The sequence below is a fragment of the Carcharodon carcharias genome, chromosome 8 (assembly GCF_017639515.1).
Source record: "Carcharodon carcharias isolate sCarCar2 chromosome 8, sCarCar2.pri, whole genome shotgun sequence".
NCBI lineage: Eukaryota > Metazoa > Chordata > Chondrichthyes > Lamniformes > Lamnidae > Carcharodon > Carcharodon carcharias.
Genome location: NC_054474.1, coordinates 141080343 through 141096511, shown reverse-complemented (window position 1 = coordinate 141096511; position 16169 = coordinate 141080343). Strand labels below are relative to the sequence as shown.

The 16169-nt window shown below is 46.6% G+C and overlaps 1 protein-coding gene across 3 annotated transcripts in view; it reads right to left on the bottom strand.

Annotated features, from left to right (window-relative positions):
- The window catches only part of LOC121281031 (syntaxin-binding protein 1), a 140622-nt gene that overhangs the window by 42240 nt on the left and 82213 nt on the right, over window positions 1–16169 (bottom strand). For all 3 annotated transcript variants that reach the window (XM_041193607.1, XM_041193608.1, XM_041193609.1), the window contains exons 2-3: window positions 12687–12736; window positions 4666–4747 (exon numbers count right to left, since the gene is read on the bottom strand). In XM_041193607.1, the coding sequence (XP_041049541.1) occupies window positions 4666–4747; window positions 12687–12736 (132 nt within the window). The remainder of the gene's footprint in view (window positions 1–4665; window positions 4748–12686; window positions 12737–16169) is intronic.

Below are 16169 nucleotides of genomic sequence, written 5' to 3'. Positions count from 1 at the left end.
GCAAGCTCGGGAACATCAGCACTCCTCAGCTTGCAAGGCATGATGGAGGAATCCATCTGCCTTCAGGCTGAGGTGATAGTGTCGGCATGTCAATGCGACGAGGTCAACACTGGTAGGATGGCAACTGTTGTGAAGACCTTGGTGCAGGACATCGCTCCTGCACTGCTGTGCGGGCTGAACGTTATTGCTGATGCCATACATTGTGTGTACGTGAGAGGGGTGTGGGGCAGCTCAACAGCACTCCAACTACCCCGTCTCCTCAAGGAGTCAGCCAGGGGCCCTTGGGAACCTGTATGGAGCAGGATCAGCAGGTGTAGCCCCCCCAGGGCCATCCACTCCGGGAGTATCCGGCACATCTGAATCCCCTCTTCCTATGACCTCAGCAGCTCCAGCTCCACAGGCTGAGGAGGGTGTCACTGCCACACAGCAGGACCCTGAAAGCAGGCTAGGGCCTCCAGGTCTTGGCCATCCAAAGGACGCCCGTCAAGGTCATCACAGACATGGCACCGCAGTCAGCAGGCTGCCTCCACCTCCACTGTGGATGTCCAGGGAGCACCAAGACGTAGTGACAGGGTTAACAAGATGAAGTTGCACATTCTGGGCAAGGGTGTTAGTCACTCATACATACCGTTCACGATTGTCAATAAACTCCCAAGAATGTCTCCCTGCCTATGGCTCCTTGTTCTGATGAGCAGTGTTCATGTCACTCAAATGTGAAACCTTTCTGCACAAGATAAAGGCAGGTGTCTCAGTCTAGGGCCTCTTCCTTGTTCTTTGTGCAGCCTTCAGACCAAAGTGATGGTCCAGTCTCACACTCCCTGGATCCAAATCTGATGCCTGCACCTCGACCATGCTTGCCATTGCTGCCAGAGTGTTTTGGGCAGGTGTCACAGAGTTCCGTCATTCTCTCTGTGTGGTCCCAGCACCTTTAAGGTGGGGCTGGCCTGCATATTGTCAGCATCTGTGACCAGTGATGCTGTGCTCCTGAAGGGGTCAGGTGCTGAAGGTGGACAAAGGATCAGATGCTTTTAAAGCTTCATGGCTGTGTCTCTATGATATGACCCTGATCACAGAGCACAAGCAAGCTGCCCCTGGCCAGATATGAGTCAGACATTCTCAGAGGCTATGTAAAGATTTATGGAGTGTCCTCACTGCATCGTGTCATCATCCTCCTGCAACTGGGTGACTATTAGAGCCTCTACTGCGTCTCCATGACAAGAGCATTCTCACAGAGAGCCTATGCGCTGCCATAAGCCAGACTGGAATCAAACGTTCATAGATGCAATGTGGGGATCTATGGTGTCTCATCTTTACACATTGTCATCATCCTCCACAAATCTAGCAGCTGTGAGGGCTTCCCGAGCACCCCTGCCTCATTTTGTGGAGTGTAAGGGCCTCATCGCTGTCATCATTGCCTTTGAGGACTTCCTCATCCTCATCACCATCAACGTCTTCCTCACTGGAGGAGACCTCCAGCTCCTCCATCTCCTCCTCAGCCAGCTCCTCTCCCCTTTGCAGCACCAGGTTGTAAAGAGAACAACAGGTAATGACAATGAGTGACACCCTCTGTGGACTGTATTGTAGGGCTCCACCAGACCCGGCCCAGGTACTGGAACCTCATCTCCAGCATCCTGATGGTCTGCTCCACCAAGTTGTGAGTTGCAGCATGAGTCTCATTATATCGTCGCTCTGCTGCAGTCTGAAGCCGCCTCACAGATGTCATCAGCCACGTCCTCTGCAGGTAGACCCTGACCCGAGGAACCATTCCTGCACCTCTGTGGACCCTGGAAGACGCCAGGGATCTGTGACTGACTGAGAATGTAGGGGTAATGCACACTCCCTGGAAACTGTGTGCGGACCTGCAAGATTTGTTTGTGCTGCTCGCACACCAGCTGCACATTCAGCAATTGGAATCCCTTGCGATTGACATAGTTGACCACATGTTGCAACAGAGATCTGAGCGTCATGTGAGTGCAGTCGATGGAACCCTACATCTGTGGGAAACCCGAGATCTGGGCAAATCCAATCGCTCTTGCATCCTGGCTATCCTGGTCCCAGGCGAAATGCACAAAGTTGTGTGCCCTCACAAAGATGGCATCCGTGACCTCATGGATGCATTTGTGGGTGGAGGCTTGTGATATCCACAGAGGTCATCTGTGGAACTCTGAAAGGAGCCACTGGCGTAAAAATTGAGTTCTGCTGTCACTTTTACAGCAACTGGCAGTGAATGCCATCCAAGTCCCCGTGGTGCCAAATCCTGCAGAAGTTGGTAGATGTGACTGACCAGTTCCCTAGACATGTGCAGTCTTTAGTGACATTGGTTCTCAGTCATCTGCAGGAATGAAAGGCAGCGTCTATAGACTCTGGGTCCAGCTAGGCGCTGACTAGGGATGGCTCACTGTGGCTCTTCAGCGGCGTATGCAGGAGCCCCAGCCACCCCTTCTTCCAGAGGGTGCTGCTCCTCCCTCTGTGCAACCAGGAGTCTCAGTCGCTCTTTTCTCCATCGTCCTCGCTCTCTGTATGCCACGGGACATACAGCTAGGTCACCAAGCTCCATGATCCTGAGGACTCCTCCTGCAGGATGAATGAGAGAGAGCACGGGTGTACTAAGAACCTCTCTTGGTTAAGTCTGAAAGCCCCTTTAATGTATCCCGGAGAGTGCTGGCCACCACATGGAAGGCCAGAGTTTAGTGCCCTGCATGGCTGCCCGAAACCCTGCCTTCCTCCACCCCAATCTACCTGACTGATTAGCAGCAGCTTTGCCCACTGGACTGCGTGCTGTGCTCTCAGCTCAGGCGCAGGCATTCTCCTAACCTGCACTGCAAGGCTGCGCTGTTGGCTTGAACCATGGGGGAGACTGTTCCAAGTCAGGATGATGACATTTCAAGGGCCTGTGAGCACCTCCACCAGTCACTGCTCCATGGCCAGTTTTGGCAACGAGATTGCACAACGTGCCCTGTCACTCAACTGTTCTGCAGTCCACTAAAATACCCACTAGCTTGCAGTCTGTGCCCGAGGGTTGAAAAGCTCTGGAGCACTTGTGATACTTTCATGCCTCTGCACTGCTTGAGTGGGCAGAGAAGCTGGAGGCCCGACTCCAATCAAATAAATGTAGCTGCGCCTGACCTATCTCAGCTGCAGAGGAGTGGCCATTTTATACGAGGTGTCCCTAATGGGTAGCCGCTACCCTCGCCCCCCGCCCTTGCACCCCTCCCCCCCCCCCACCCCTACACCCTGCACGTGCTTGTGCGTTACCTTGAACTGTAAGGCAGCCTTTGCCCTCTTCACAAAGTCACCTGAACTGCAGGGCAGCCCTTGCGCATCCCCCCCCACAAACCCAACATGCCTCAACCTTGAAGTCCAACAGGTGACCCTGGCGAGCGCTCCGTAATGTTACTGCACCCTCACTTCTGAGTTCCCCTCAAAGTTCAGCCCACCAAGTGCACACCTTTTATATGCTGTTGTGAAACACGTCGGCGTGGGTGGACGATCCAGCTGGGGGGGAGTGATGAGTCCCGCAGACTGGCTTTGTAATGATACGCTGATGTATTGCAATGAGGTTCCCGACGTCCAATGGCAGGAAATGCGGCCCATCACGTACTCGTTTCACAATGTTGAGAAACCGATTTTTGGCCTTCTTGCCATATTGTCCGTTCACACCACCGAACACACCCGACACGGGGCACGGACGATTCCACTCTTAGTCTAAGAATTAGAGCCAGACCTTTCAGGAGTAAAATTAGTGTGCCTCTTTCACAAATGGCTATTGATGCCTGACCAACTATTAATTTTAATTCTGGGGTGAATAGATTTTTGTTAACCAAAGGTACTAAGGGAAATCGAACATAAGGTTAGGTCCCAGGTCAGCCATGATCCCATTGATTGGCAGAACGGGCTCGAAGAGTTAAACGGCCTCCTCCTGTTTCTATGTTCTTAGAACGAGCTTGAATTTATGTGGCGCCTGTCACAATCTCAGGATGTCCCAAAGTCCTTTCCAGCCAGTGAAGTCTTTTTGAAATGGCATAATGCAGGAAACGAGGTAGCCAGTTTGCACAAATCAAGTTCTGATAAACTGCCATGTGATTATGGCCAGATAATCCGTATTAGTGATGTTGGTGGAGACCGAAATATTGTTTGAGACAGAGGGAAGAACTCTGCTTCAAACTAGTGTCATGGAATCTATTATTTCCACCTACAAGGGCAGATAGGGCTCCAGTTTACTGTCTGATCCAGAATAAAACAGTGTAGCACCCCTCAGGTTCTTCACAAGAGTATCAGTCTAGATATTGTGTCCACATTTCTAGATTGGGATTTGAATGTACATCCTTCTGAATTAGAGTAGAGCATGCTACCACTAAGTCACACCTGAGGATCCTTGCTTGCCCTGGAATGAACCAAAGCTTAATAATGAATTGTTGCTTTCTTGTTTCTTTGCTTGTTACTATGTTGGTGAAGTATTTAAATAAAACTACTCTGAACCTCACGGGGCAGTTACAAACTTTCAAGAAGGATGGCGTGCTTCTGTTCCATTGATTTTCAAAACCATTTTTGAGGCGACAGAAGATGTGGAAATGCAACTTTGCACAGAAGTTGTAACTTTCAAACTATTTTCATTAAAGCTGACTGCAAAGAATTCTGGTTCCAAATCATAACTGAAACACTCACTTGTGATGCCCTCTGTCATAATATCAGTCATTTTGCAACAGGACGATAGCATGCGCATGCTGAGTTGATCCACCACCAGCACCTAATAAAATACACAAATACAATCATCATGTCAGCGTAAGCAGTATGGCACTTAATAGAAAGACTCTGACTTTCATATTAATCATTGAGCTGCTTTACAGCTTTGTTGCTTCTGTCGTTTTCAGGTAAATGTTTGACACAAGGTGGGATATAGCAATTTGCTTCATGGATGAAGCCCTCACCCTCACATCTAGCAAAGGTAAAAGAGAATTGAGAGTTTCTCATTCACAAGTGGAACACTTTGCACTCTGCATATGTAGGACATGGGGCTTTGGTAAACCTCCTCTCACCATACATTGGTTAGCAACAATCAGGCAAATGGCCTGCTCTCCTGTGAAATGCAGGTGACCAGCAGAGCTCTCAGAATCATACTTAGTTCTGACATGCCTTTACAAAAAAGCTCACCATCTTTTTAAGTATAGAAGCTGTGACAAATTATGAAACCGTTACTTTTAATGCATTGTTGAGATCTATTGCAAATGGTAACTCCAATATTCCATGGCCCAGTAAAATTAGAGTTTGTTTTTAAGAGATGTCGCCTTTGCACCTTTGAAATCCAGTCCAGGTTCATGTGATGATGTTATGTTCTACTGTGGGGTCGCTTTGCTTGTGAACCAGCTGCACGCTTATCTGCCGGCAGGTGAGGCGAAGACAATATACTGCAGATGCAGAGACCAATATGAAATGAAGCACATGCTATTTATTTACACTGACAACAGAGCACTAATATGATGTTTGCTTCTCCAACCAGACCCTACTTGAGACTAATGTTAACATTGTAGCCCATGCTGCACAGCTATTGGGTCGTACAGTCACATGGTCAACCTCCTTACATTCTCTTAAAGGTGTATTATACATCAGATTACAACAGATGGGGTCTCTTCTTTCTCACCCTATTTCCTGTGGGAAAAAAATGTTAGTTCTGTTTGTATCCAAATAGGAAATGTAACCTTCCAAACTTTTCCCCATTCCCAAATTAATTGAATCACTTGAATTGTCTATTGAGTTAAATAAGCTGCTCTTGCTCCCAGTTAAAAAAGAAGTTTCTCTTTCTTTCTCTTGAATTCCTCCAGGATCCCAAATTAGGTCAGAGTTGAGTTCCGACATTGGGCGGAATCTTCCTCTCCCACCAGCAGCCGGAATTGTGGCGGGCGGGAGTGCTTCATTTGTCGGGAGGCAAAACAATCTATTTCCGATGGCAGAATAAACTGTTTGAATTTTGTTCTCCTGGCTCTCAAAGCAGGTTAAATGTGGCTCAAGCTTCCCAATGAACAATGTCGAGAACCCCATTTGCATGCATTAGCATCTCTTGCATGCTCATTAAATGCCCCATGCCAGATAAAAGGTCCCCATGCCAGACCTCATTTAACTTCACTCATATCGAGTGCCAGTAGCAAAAGCTGTGCCAAGGTTGGATGCGAGAGGCAGGCAAAGACTGGAAAGGTTGGAGGGGGGTAGGGTGGAAGGGTAGAGTGAAGGCTGGACGGGGAGGCAGGCTAAGAGGGGAAGGGGTGGAATGAGTGTCTGGGAAAGGGGGGTGGGGGAGGAGGAAAAGTGTCTTAGAGGGTGGGATCGGTGCTGTTGATGGTGGAGTCCTGGGGGTGAACTCAGGGTACTGGTGATAGGAGGGATAAGTCAGATCAGAGTGGAGAGTGGGATGCAGTGGGATGGCAGGTCCTAAGCTAGTCTGGTCGGTGAAGGCCTCATGGGAGGAGAGCTAGGTGGGTGTTTTCTTGAATAACGGGAAGGGGGAGGGTCTGGATGGGCATGGGGACGGTAACGGGGTCAGCTCTGAAGGGGAGGGAAGGCATGTGAAGGTAGATTGTAATAGGGTACAGGGTTACCAGGGGGAGGTTCAAGGGTAACAGAGGGGAGGGGAATGGTATAATTGGGTGGGTCAAGGGTGATGGTGGGGGAGGTTGCTGGGTGATGGAGGAGGGTAGAAGGTGGTGGACCAAAAATGGAAGGTGACGTGCACCATTTTTCAAATCTGACCTTGGCCACGCAGTTAATTACTCAGTGAGATCCCTCAAAGTGGGAGAACAATCTTTTCAGGTGGATGGAGTTCAAGGTCAGCACAAGTGGTCGACTAAAGGGACACCCTAATAATCATGAGGCAATTCGATGCCAACCATGCTCAGTTGTGTTCACCTCTCTATGACCAAGCACACATGGCAGCAGGAGACTCATGGGTCTCATAACATAGAGATCCCAGCAAGGTTAGAGCTGCCATTCATTCTGTTCCACTTTCCATCGGCTGCTCTCAGAGGCAGAGGTGAAGGGGAGGGGGGAGTGGATGCCTACAAGGGGCCCAGCTAGTGCAGAGCAGCCAACTCACGACTCCAAACCTCCATCCTGCCAGCTGAACGGTCATGGCTGATAGGGATCATGTGGTTAGTCCTTCCATGCTGCCAAGGCAATGGTCCCTCTATAGAATCAAAGTTACTGGAGGCAAGTGGAATAGAGTCAGAGGGAGGCTGCATGCATATGGCTCTCATCACCCCAGTCAAATTGCAATATCTTCATGCACAGTCATGTATGAACTGGAAGAAGACCAATCTCTGGCCCTCCAGGATGTCCTTCACCTGGAAGGGGTGGGGTGGGGATGCCATGTGTAGACAGAGGACAGGTGAAGGGCTTAGCACTGGCCTGCTGGCTTTGAGATGGAGAAAAACCTGTAAAAGTCATGCCCACTAACTATCACTTCAATTCATTTACACATCCAGAGAGGCATTGATGATGCTGGCTGCAGGCAACCCTGCCTTGGTAATGGCTCTCATGCAGATGAGGAGAAAGAGGGCTCGTCACTGGTTGGCACAGGGCCAGGAGAGCAAAGGCCGAGCAGCAAGAGGCCAAAAGGTCAAAATGCTGGCGAACATGGAACACTGCAGTGGCGAGCATTGGGCTGGCCATGGGTGTATCTCCGGCGCTGCTCTTATCTAGTGATGAACCAAAAGGAATGCTGGAGACGTCCTCGTATGTCCCAGGATGTGGTTGCTCACATCTGCCAGCTTCTCCAGCTGCTGCCACGAGGACTCTGGAGGAGTAATGCGGAACTCCCGGCCCACATTGGGTTAATGTCTGTCTGGTGCCCTTTAAATATGGCACCAGGACTTTGGACTCCATGACGTAATGGCGGGTCTGGTGACTTCCTGCCCACCCCTCCAAGAGATTCGCCGAGCTCCTTGCAAATACATAATTAGTGAGTTGAATGGCGGCAGATCCGGGTAATTGCTCTCTGATCACTCTCCCGCCCAACACTCTGAACCAATCAAAACTAACACAGGAGATTATTGGCCAATAGTTATATATGAATTGGAACCTAACTCTTGATGTGATCTCTACCCAAGCTAGGAACCAGTCCAATTCTCTTATGAATATGTACAGCAAATCCACATTCCCCGTACAAGCTGTGAACTTGTTCCAGAGGTTATTATCCTCAACTGAATAGAGCTACTTAAGATCTAACTGAGTTTTACCTTTGTAACGTGTGTGTGAACCTATTGTCTTCCCCAACCTATCTAATTGAAACAAATTGCCAATGTGCATAAAATCTAGTAACTTCATCACTTCATAGTCCTGAACCAAATTTTAGTTGACCAGATTCCCCACATCCACTTATCTGGTGACTTCTTCAAAAAACTTTGATTAGATGGTAAGATATGATAATGGGCTGATTTTTCCCTGTGTATTGGCGATGGGCGGAGAGGTGGAAGGGCTGGCAAAATGGCGGGGAAAGGCATCAGGAGGGCATCCCAACTCCAATACCTTGAAGCTGTCATGTCGTATTGCCAGCAGTGAGAAACTTGGTGGCTCAGTCTCCGCCCCGCAAGATCTAATTGAGGCACATAAGTGACTAATTAAGGGTCACCTCTTGCCTCCATGGGCATTTTGTCTGTGTCAGGCCGGGCCCAGGAGAGGGCAGTGCAGATGGTGCCAGCCCAGGGGCTGGGGGTGCCTGGGCTGTGTTGTAAACAGAGTTTCTTGTCATCTAGCTGGAGCAGCCAAAGCCACAGACCTGAAAGACCGCCTTTCAAAAAAAAAAATCAGAACTGTCAGCCAGACAGTTATGATTTTATTTTAAATCGGTCTTTCAGATTCGTTTCACCGGCAGTTGCTGTGCTGCTGCTTCCAACCTTCGGGCAGCTTCATGGCTCTGATTTTTGTTTTTGTGAAAAGCCCCCCAGTAAACCTCGAAGCTGCCTCAAGGTCAGGCGTAGCATTTCCAATTCATGAGAAGGCCCTTGGTTGAATATCGGCTTGAAAAATGTTAAGTGAGATACCTGGAATCATTTGGATGCTGGCGGAGGGAGGTAGGGGTGATGAGTGGGTGGTGCAGGGGCTAGGGGTGATGGGGGTGATAGTGGTGGTGGGTTGGTAGGGGTGGTGGAGGGGGAGTTGGTGGGGGTTTGTGGGGGGTGGTGGAGGTCGATGGGAGAGTTGGTGGGGGCTGGGGGGTGGGGGGGGATCATTTTTGAGGTTTAGTACCACAAAATTAAATACACTTCTCAAAATTCATTTTTTGAATTTAAACCTGCATTTAAATAAATTTTCATTATGCCCTAAAGTAGGTAGGCACAATTCTGATGACATGCCATGTTGATACACCAGAGGCTTCAGCATATTGAGCCTCATCAAAACAAATATAAGAAACTAAAAACTGGGAGTGATGCAAAACAGGGTGTTGACTCACTGTCGCCCATTTTATTATGCTTGCAAAGTCTGGGAATGCAACCCCTGTTTGTCACTAAGAGATTACTTGAAGAAAGATTTTACAGATCACTGTTCCATCTTAGTCTTACCCCAGATAGATTGTAAATTCACAATGTATAACACAATTTGTATGACAACTTCTGGGGGAAGGGGAAATAATCCAGTTCTTGAGTTAAGGCCATACTGAATTTTTGTACCATGTTTCATTCAGATCAACAATTCAACCTACATTTTCCCTGAGCTGCTGGTAGATGTCTGATTGATGAATCTTGGGGATAGTGTCATTAGCGTAAAAGGGGCAGATGCCATTTATGGTATATTATGGGTTGGTGCCAGAGAAGTCAGAATGGTAATGTTGTATTGGCTACAGAGTGGAATTGTTTTGTCAATGTAGTGATTTCTTTGTAGCCATTTTCTTAACATCAGTTGATTGTTCTGTGATTAATTATCCTTAAAGAAACAGCTTTGGGCCTCCAATTTCACCATTGCTACAGTAACTCTACTTACGGCATGCATGTGTAATGAAAGAAAGAAAAAACCTACATTTATACAGCACCTTTCATGATATCGCAAATCGCTTTACAACAAATTTAATACTTTTGTGTTGGAATCAGTAGTGTAATTTCGGCAATGTTATTACAAACAGACATTGTGGGGTGAAATTGCCAGGGCAGGAGTACATAATGGGCTAATAGTGAATCAGTAACCTGTTTTACACTGCACACGATTCTCGAGTCTTTTCCATTGGCTGAAATCTTGCCCTTTTGTCTACATACTTATTATCCCACTCTATCTTGATGCTTTTTATGATTTTCTGAGGTAGCAAAATATTATGATAAAGTTGTCTTGCATAGATGATGTTGAAAATATATTGCAGTGAGAAGCAGCAATCAGCAGTCTCAGACTGCTGATCAAGAAAGCACAGGTGCAGTTATAAACCAGTCTTTGTCCTCTGGCCTCTTAAAAGTTGTGTCACACAGACACCTGAGGGTTCCAACACCTCTCACTGACCATGAAGACCTATGTTGTTCAATCACTCCATTTTGTTGACAATGGGAAAAATTTTCCCCCCATTAAGGGGGGGGGGCGGGTGAAGCAGTTGGTGCTCCCTGTTGTGGGCAGGGGGAATTCCCTCAGCCAAGAGTGCACTCTTTAACGCATGCATGCAAAAGAGTGCACTGATCGCCGTGAGGCTAAAAGTGCTGCCTCAGGGAGATCGGCTCCAAATTAAAAATTGTGATACAAATGATAGAAAAATTTCCCTGACATGGCCCCTCATGTGACACTGTCACATGGGTTAGGACATGTCTATAACTTTTATTGAAACCTTTACTAAAAACTTAAATACCCTCGTTAAACCTCATCCCGCATGTGGATGGGATTTCATGCTTTTTCTGAAGCCCGCCAGGGCTCCCGGCCTGCCCGGAAACCTTAACTTTGGACGGGCAGGTCCATTAATGATATTTAATTAATCTTCAATGGCCTCAATAGGCCGTAGACAGGTCGGCAGGCACGCAGCTGACTCGGCTGCGCCCCCGCCGACCTGAAGTTGGAAATAACATGGGCTGAGGTCGGGAGTTCCACCCGATGTCATCCCGCATCATCTTATGCATCGGTAAGCAGGCCCCGCCCCCGCATGCCGACCGGAAGATCCTGCCCCATGAGTCATTTGGCTTTTCCAACCTGTAAGATTACTGATAAAATAGAATCCAATTATGCCCCTTGTATAAAATAAATGTATTGAATAGCATCATGTACCCAGGTAGGAGAACGTCTTCTAATTTTTCTACAGAATGGAAAAGATTTCATGCAGTTATCCAGATGGCTAGTATGAATTTACTGTCACTGGGTCCTTATGATGCAATGTGCAAAACATGTTAATGAGGGCCAAGACAGTCACCGAAATCAGTGTTATTGCCTGCACAGTGTTAATAAATAACTAATAGGATATTTTCCTGTCAAATTAACAATATTACCAATGCTGTCTGGTTTGTTTAACAGTCACAGTGGGATCACTTATAGAGCACACACAAACTGACACTGCAGTATATCTGCTGCTCTTAATATGAATGACCTATATACATCGGACAATATTTGCAACTAGATGCCAACAATGGTTATTGTCATTTTACTAGGATCTTTGGTGATTATTTGAGCAATTGGTTGGTGAATCTTGAAAGGGCAAAATTCATGCATGATTGAGGGAGAGGGTTAAAGTGGGGTGGGTAGGTGAGGAAATAAGGGGCCCAGAACAGGAGAAGAACCAGAGCTCATGATTTCCCTCCCAGGCCCTGGCAGCAGGGGGCCCTCCACCCCTTAATGAGACTGCCAGGTAAACCCTGGTAGCCTCCCAGTGGATTCCCAGGAGATGTGCCTTAGATGTCCATTGCATGGTCCATGGAGGGGGCACCCAGCACCCACCGATGCTGCAGGATTCCTCCCACCTCACCCCCTGATAGCTGTCAGGCCTCAACTTCCCTCAACCCAATCCAGTAGTGCGCCAACATTGAGGTTGCAGAATCAACAATGGCCGCTATTAATGGTGGCACTGCTGAGGCTACCAATGCCCCTCTGATTGGGTTAGCAGCCCTTAATTAGACAGCAACCCTGGTGGTGGCCTCTTAACTGGCTGCTGCTGACAATATGCTGCCCCAGGTCCCGCCCTCCACCGAAGGAGGATCATCTCCCATTTTAAGCCCAGTCGGTCAATGGGACATCCAGGTACACAGCAAAATTCATCCCCTTCTCCTAAAGAAGTTGCGTTGAGTGCCCCCAATGTCTCTTCCTCTGTCCAGGTGATCATTTAGAGCACCTCTGCATCTCTTTCAGAAGTGCATCGCTTACTGGTCACATTAATTGGCCTGGAGTTCTCTGGTTCTGCCTTGCCTCCCATTTTAAAAATTGGAATTAGATGAGCATCCTTCCAGTCGAGGGGAACAGTCCCTCTAGCAAGTTATTAAAAAAGTGAGCAATGGTTTTGAAAGGAACACAGCCAATCTGTTTGAGGTCCCAGTTGGCTGGATGTCAGCCTGATCTATTTTGAGGTCTATCCAAGAGGGTATCCTTATTGATTTTAATAACTTCAGTAAAAATGTAGCAGTTGTCCTGCCCAGCAAAGCTCTTTATTAACTATATTAAATATCAGTCCAATTGTCCCTCTTGCACATTCACTCCTTGACCCAAAAGCATCAGAATGGTATATCACCATGAGAAGAAAAGATTCCTACCTTCCATTCTCCCTTCTTCTTCACCTTCTTGATGACATCATTCATAATCTCTGTGATCAAAAAGAAATGTCTGTTTACTTTCAAAACAAGCAGAAGAAAAAGCCTCAAATATCTAAAGGAATACAACCTTTCCATGTAGGCCCATTGCAGATAATTTTGTCCTGCTTGAAAGTGTAGAACGGGCGATTGTGAATTGGCAGCCCTTTTTACATCTCTCCCCATTTTCATTTTCGTTGAAGCGACTGTTTTAGGTTGCAGTTCAATGGCGAGCTTTTTTTTGGGCAGGTTGTTTCACACTTGCCACAAAGTGTGTGATATGCGTGTGGTAGATTCAATACTTTTATATATAACAGCTGACCTTCCATGGGTCTGCCAAGTGCTAGCGCCTCTCATTCCGAAGACACCTCCAAAGTACTTAGCAGTACTTTGAAGTGTCCTCATCACTTTTGTCATGTAGACAATTTGACAGGTGATTTGTACACAGGCAGATCCCACAGAAAGCCAATGATACGGAAGACTAGATAATTTGTTTCTGGAGGGAGGAAAGTTGACCAGCGCACTTCATCCAAAAGGCAGCACTCTGCCCAGGCAACATTCCCTCAGTGTTGGACTGATGCATTATCCATGCCAATGCATCATGCAGTCAAGTCTGGATCAGAGTTTAAACCCACAACTCTAGGGGTCAGAATCCTACCATCTGAGTCAAGCTATAGATAAATACAGATGTGCAAGGTTCATAAACATTTGTGTAAAATTGCATTCACTATTTCTAATCGTGTATAAAAAGTCTTTAAATCATGGCAACATATCCTTACACCAAAGATCACTACCATCATTATGAAGCACTCCTCATGAAGAACCATGTGCTATTTTTATCATTATCACATGCACAAGTGAAATGAAGATGCACTTCATTGAGATTTGCATTACCAATTATAAAGCATTGCAAAAAGGTTTGAAGAGTCTTTGAAACAAAAATGGTCAGCTGGATTTAGTGCTCCCCACGTGGGCCCTACCAACTGGTTGGAGAACAGGCAGGAGACTCAGGACACATCAGTGGGGGAGGCTCAACCAAATTAAGTGCCTGTCAAGTACTTTAAGGGGCCTTCTCCAGGCGTCAGGGTCCTGCCAGTGGAAATCCTACATCACCAAGAGGTGCTGGTCAATCAGAGACCAGCAGGTCTCCATTGGCTGTCAGTGCCAGTGGGAGCAGTGGCTGCTGCTGGAAATGCATGCAGCAGAGGCCCTGAGTCAACAAGAGGCCTAGGCCACAGGTAAGCGGGGGCAGGATGGGGATCATGGGGAGTAAGTCACCAGCAAGAGGGGAGGGGAAAGGTGCCAGATGCATAGATGAGGTTGGTTGTCAGCGGGCACCTGCTTTCCCATTCTCAGGTCCTGCAATCAGGCAGTAAATGCCTTTGAAAGAGGGACCCCGCCTTGGGAAGCCGTTAGAAACTGGGTGGCCTTCATGAGGCACAGGAAACCTATGCAATTTAGGCAGAATCCCTGAGCCCCCACTAAATCTCAGTAGGCTCAGGGATAATGACCTTTAAGTGGTTTGTTCTTGAGTCTAATTAGCCAGAAAACGGGCTCAGCCCATTCCCGCCACTGATTTACTGAGGGTCAATTTTCCAGCTGGTGGGAATGGGATGCACAGCATCCTCCGTGATTGTGCAGGCCGGCCCTCCATCTAGCCCGATCCAGAGGGCTCCATTAAATTCAGCCGGGTGCCCAATAACAGTTTGAACCTCTGTGTGGGGAGGACTCTGCTCTTCTCTAGTTGAAGTCAGATCGAGAATGTGTGCTTTATTTTAGTATTTAAAATGTTGGTACAAATAAAACAAGGTTTTCCCTGTCGTACGCCTCTGTAATTATTTAACCCAAGAAAACTTTCTTGCTAAGGTAATTCTGTGTTTATTGTTGCAATTTTTAAAAATCTAATTTAAAATTTGTGTCATTAATTCTGGTAAATCAGGATTGAATCCCTTGTCCTCACATACTTCGAAATTTTCCATTGGTATGCAGAGAAGACAAATGGGTTGTGTGAAACGACACCAATTTCAATGGATAGTTTGAAAGAAAAATTGATCATAAGGTCCATTTTAAATAGATGCTGAAAGAAGAGTTGTCTTTTGGATTGAAGAGTCTCTTCAAATTTGTTTGATAATGGGCAAAGCCAAACATGGTGTCTCTTTTTAAAGAACTGGAAGTCTGATTATGTTTGTTTGGACTTTGGGGGGATCTTTGATACTCAGTAAGCTCATGCATGAAGAAAGAAGGATTTATATTATTATTGTGCCTTTCACAACCTCGGAACATCTCAAAGTGCTTTACAGCCAATGATTTACTTTTGACATGCAGTCACTGTTGTAATGTAGGAAATGCAGCAACCAATCTGTGCACAGCAAGGTCCCGCAAACTGCAATGCGATAATGACCAGATAATCGGTTTTAGTGACTTCAGTGGCAACATAAATATTGTGCGGAACAACAGGGTTAACTCAAGTATTGCTGCAAAAGGAGACACACTGTCAAAGCTTTTCCTTTTGCACTGATCAGGCAATTCACAAGAATACAAATAGTAAAGGGAACAACAATTTATAACGATGTTGTTGATATCCTGAATTTGATCTTTGTTGTACCTCTGTCTCAGATATACAAATAATCATTTGATAGTACAGAACTTAGGTATTGCTCAGAAAAGAGACATGATGTTAAGCAAGATAAAAAACTTTGTTAGCATGTCTCTTTTTTCAGCAATACTCAATACCAAAGAGTAAACTCCCTTGCTTTTCTTTGAAGTAATGCCATTGCATCTTCTATTTGTGGGCAGATGTCTCAGAAGAAAGACAGCACCCCGAGCAATGCAGCACTCCCTCAGTACCGCACTGAGAATGTTAACCTAGATTTTGATCTCAAGTCTCTGGAATGGGAATTGAACCCAAACAACTTAAGGATCAGAGTTAGGAATGTTGTTAAGTAAGACGTGACTGACACCCAGTGAAAAATGGCAATGGACTGAGTTGCCAGAGGGCAACCAACAAGGGCCCACAGCTTTGGCTGGCATCCAAAAACTGTAAACAAGTAGCCTGGGGGTTTGAGATTCTCAGCAATCCGAGTTCCACATCACATCAATAACATGGCAGTACCAATTTATGGAACGTGGATCCAACAACTCGGGGTTCACTATGCAATCCTCGTGGATCTGTCAGCCTCTGGTTAATATGTCACAATTTAAAAACATGTGAAGCTTTTTAATTAAGTATTGATCCTCACCTTTGGATGAGGTGGTCTCTTTTAACTGTTATTCATGAGAGTAAGAAATCTCCACAGTTCATTTTTTGTAGATTGCAAAGGAAGCTAAGTAATTTCCTGTGAGAGGGCACAGAAATATTTTTCTGGTATGTAAAACATCCAAGGGTTAAGTTCAATGGAAGGACATGTTGGTATGAACTAGTGCTGACAGCAGACAGAGCACTGGTCT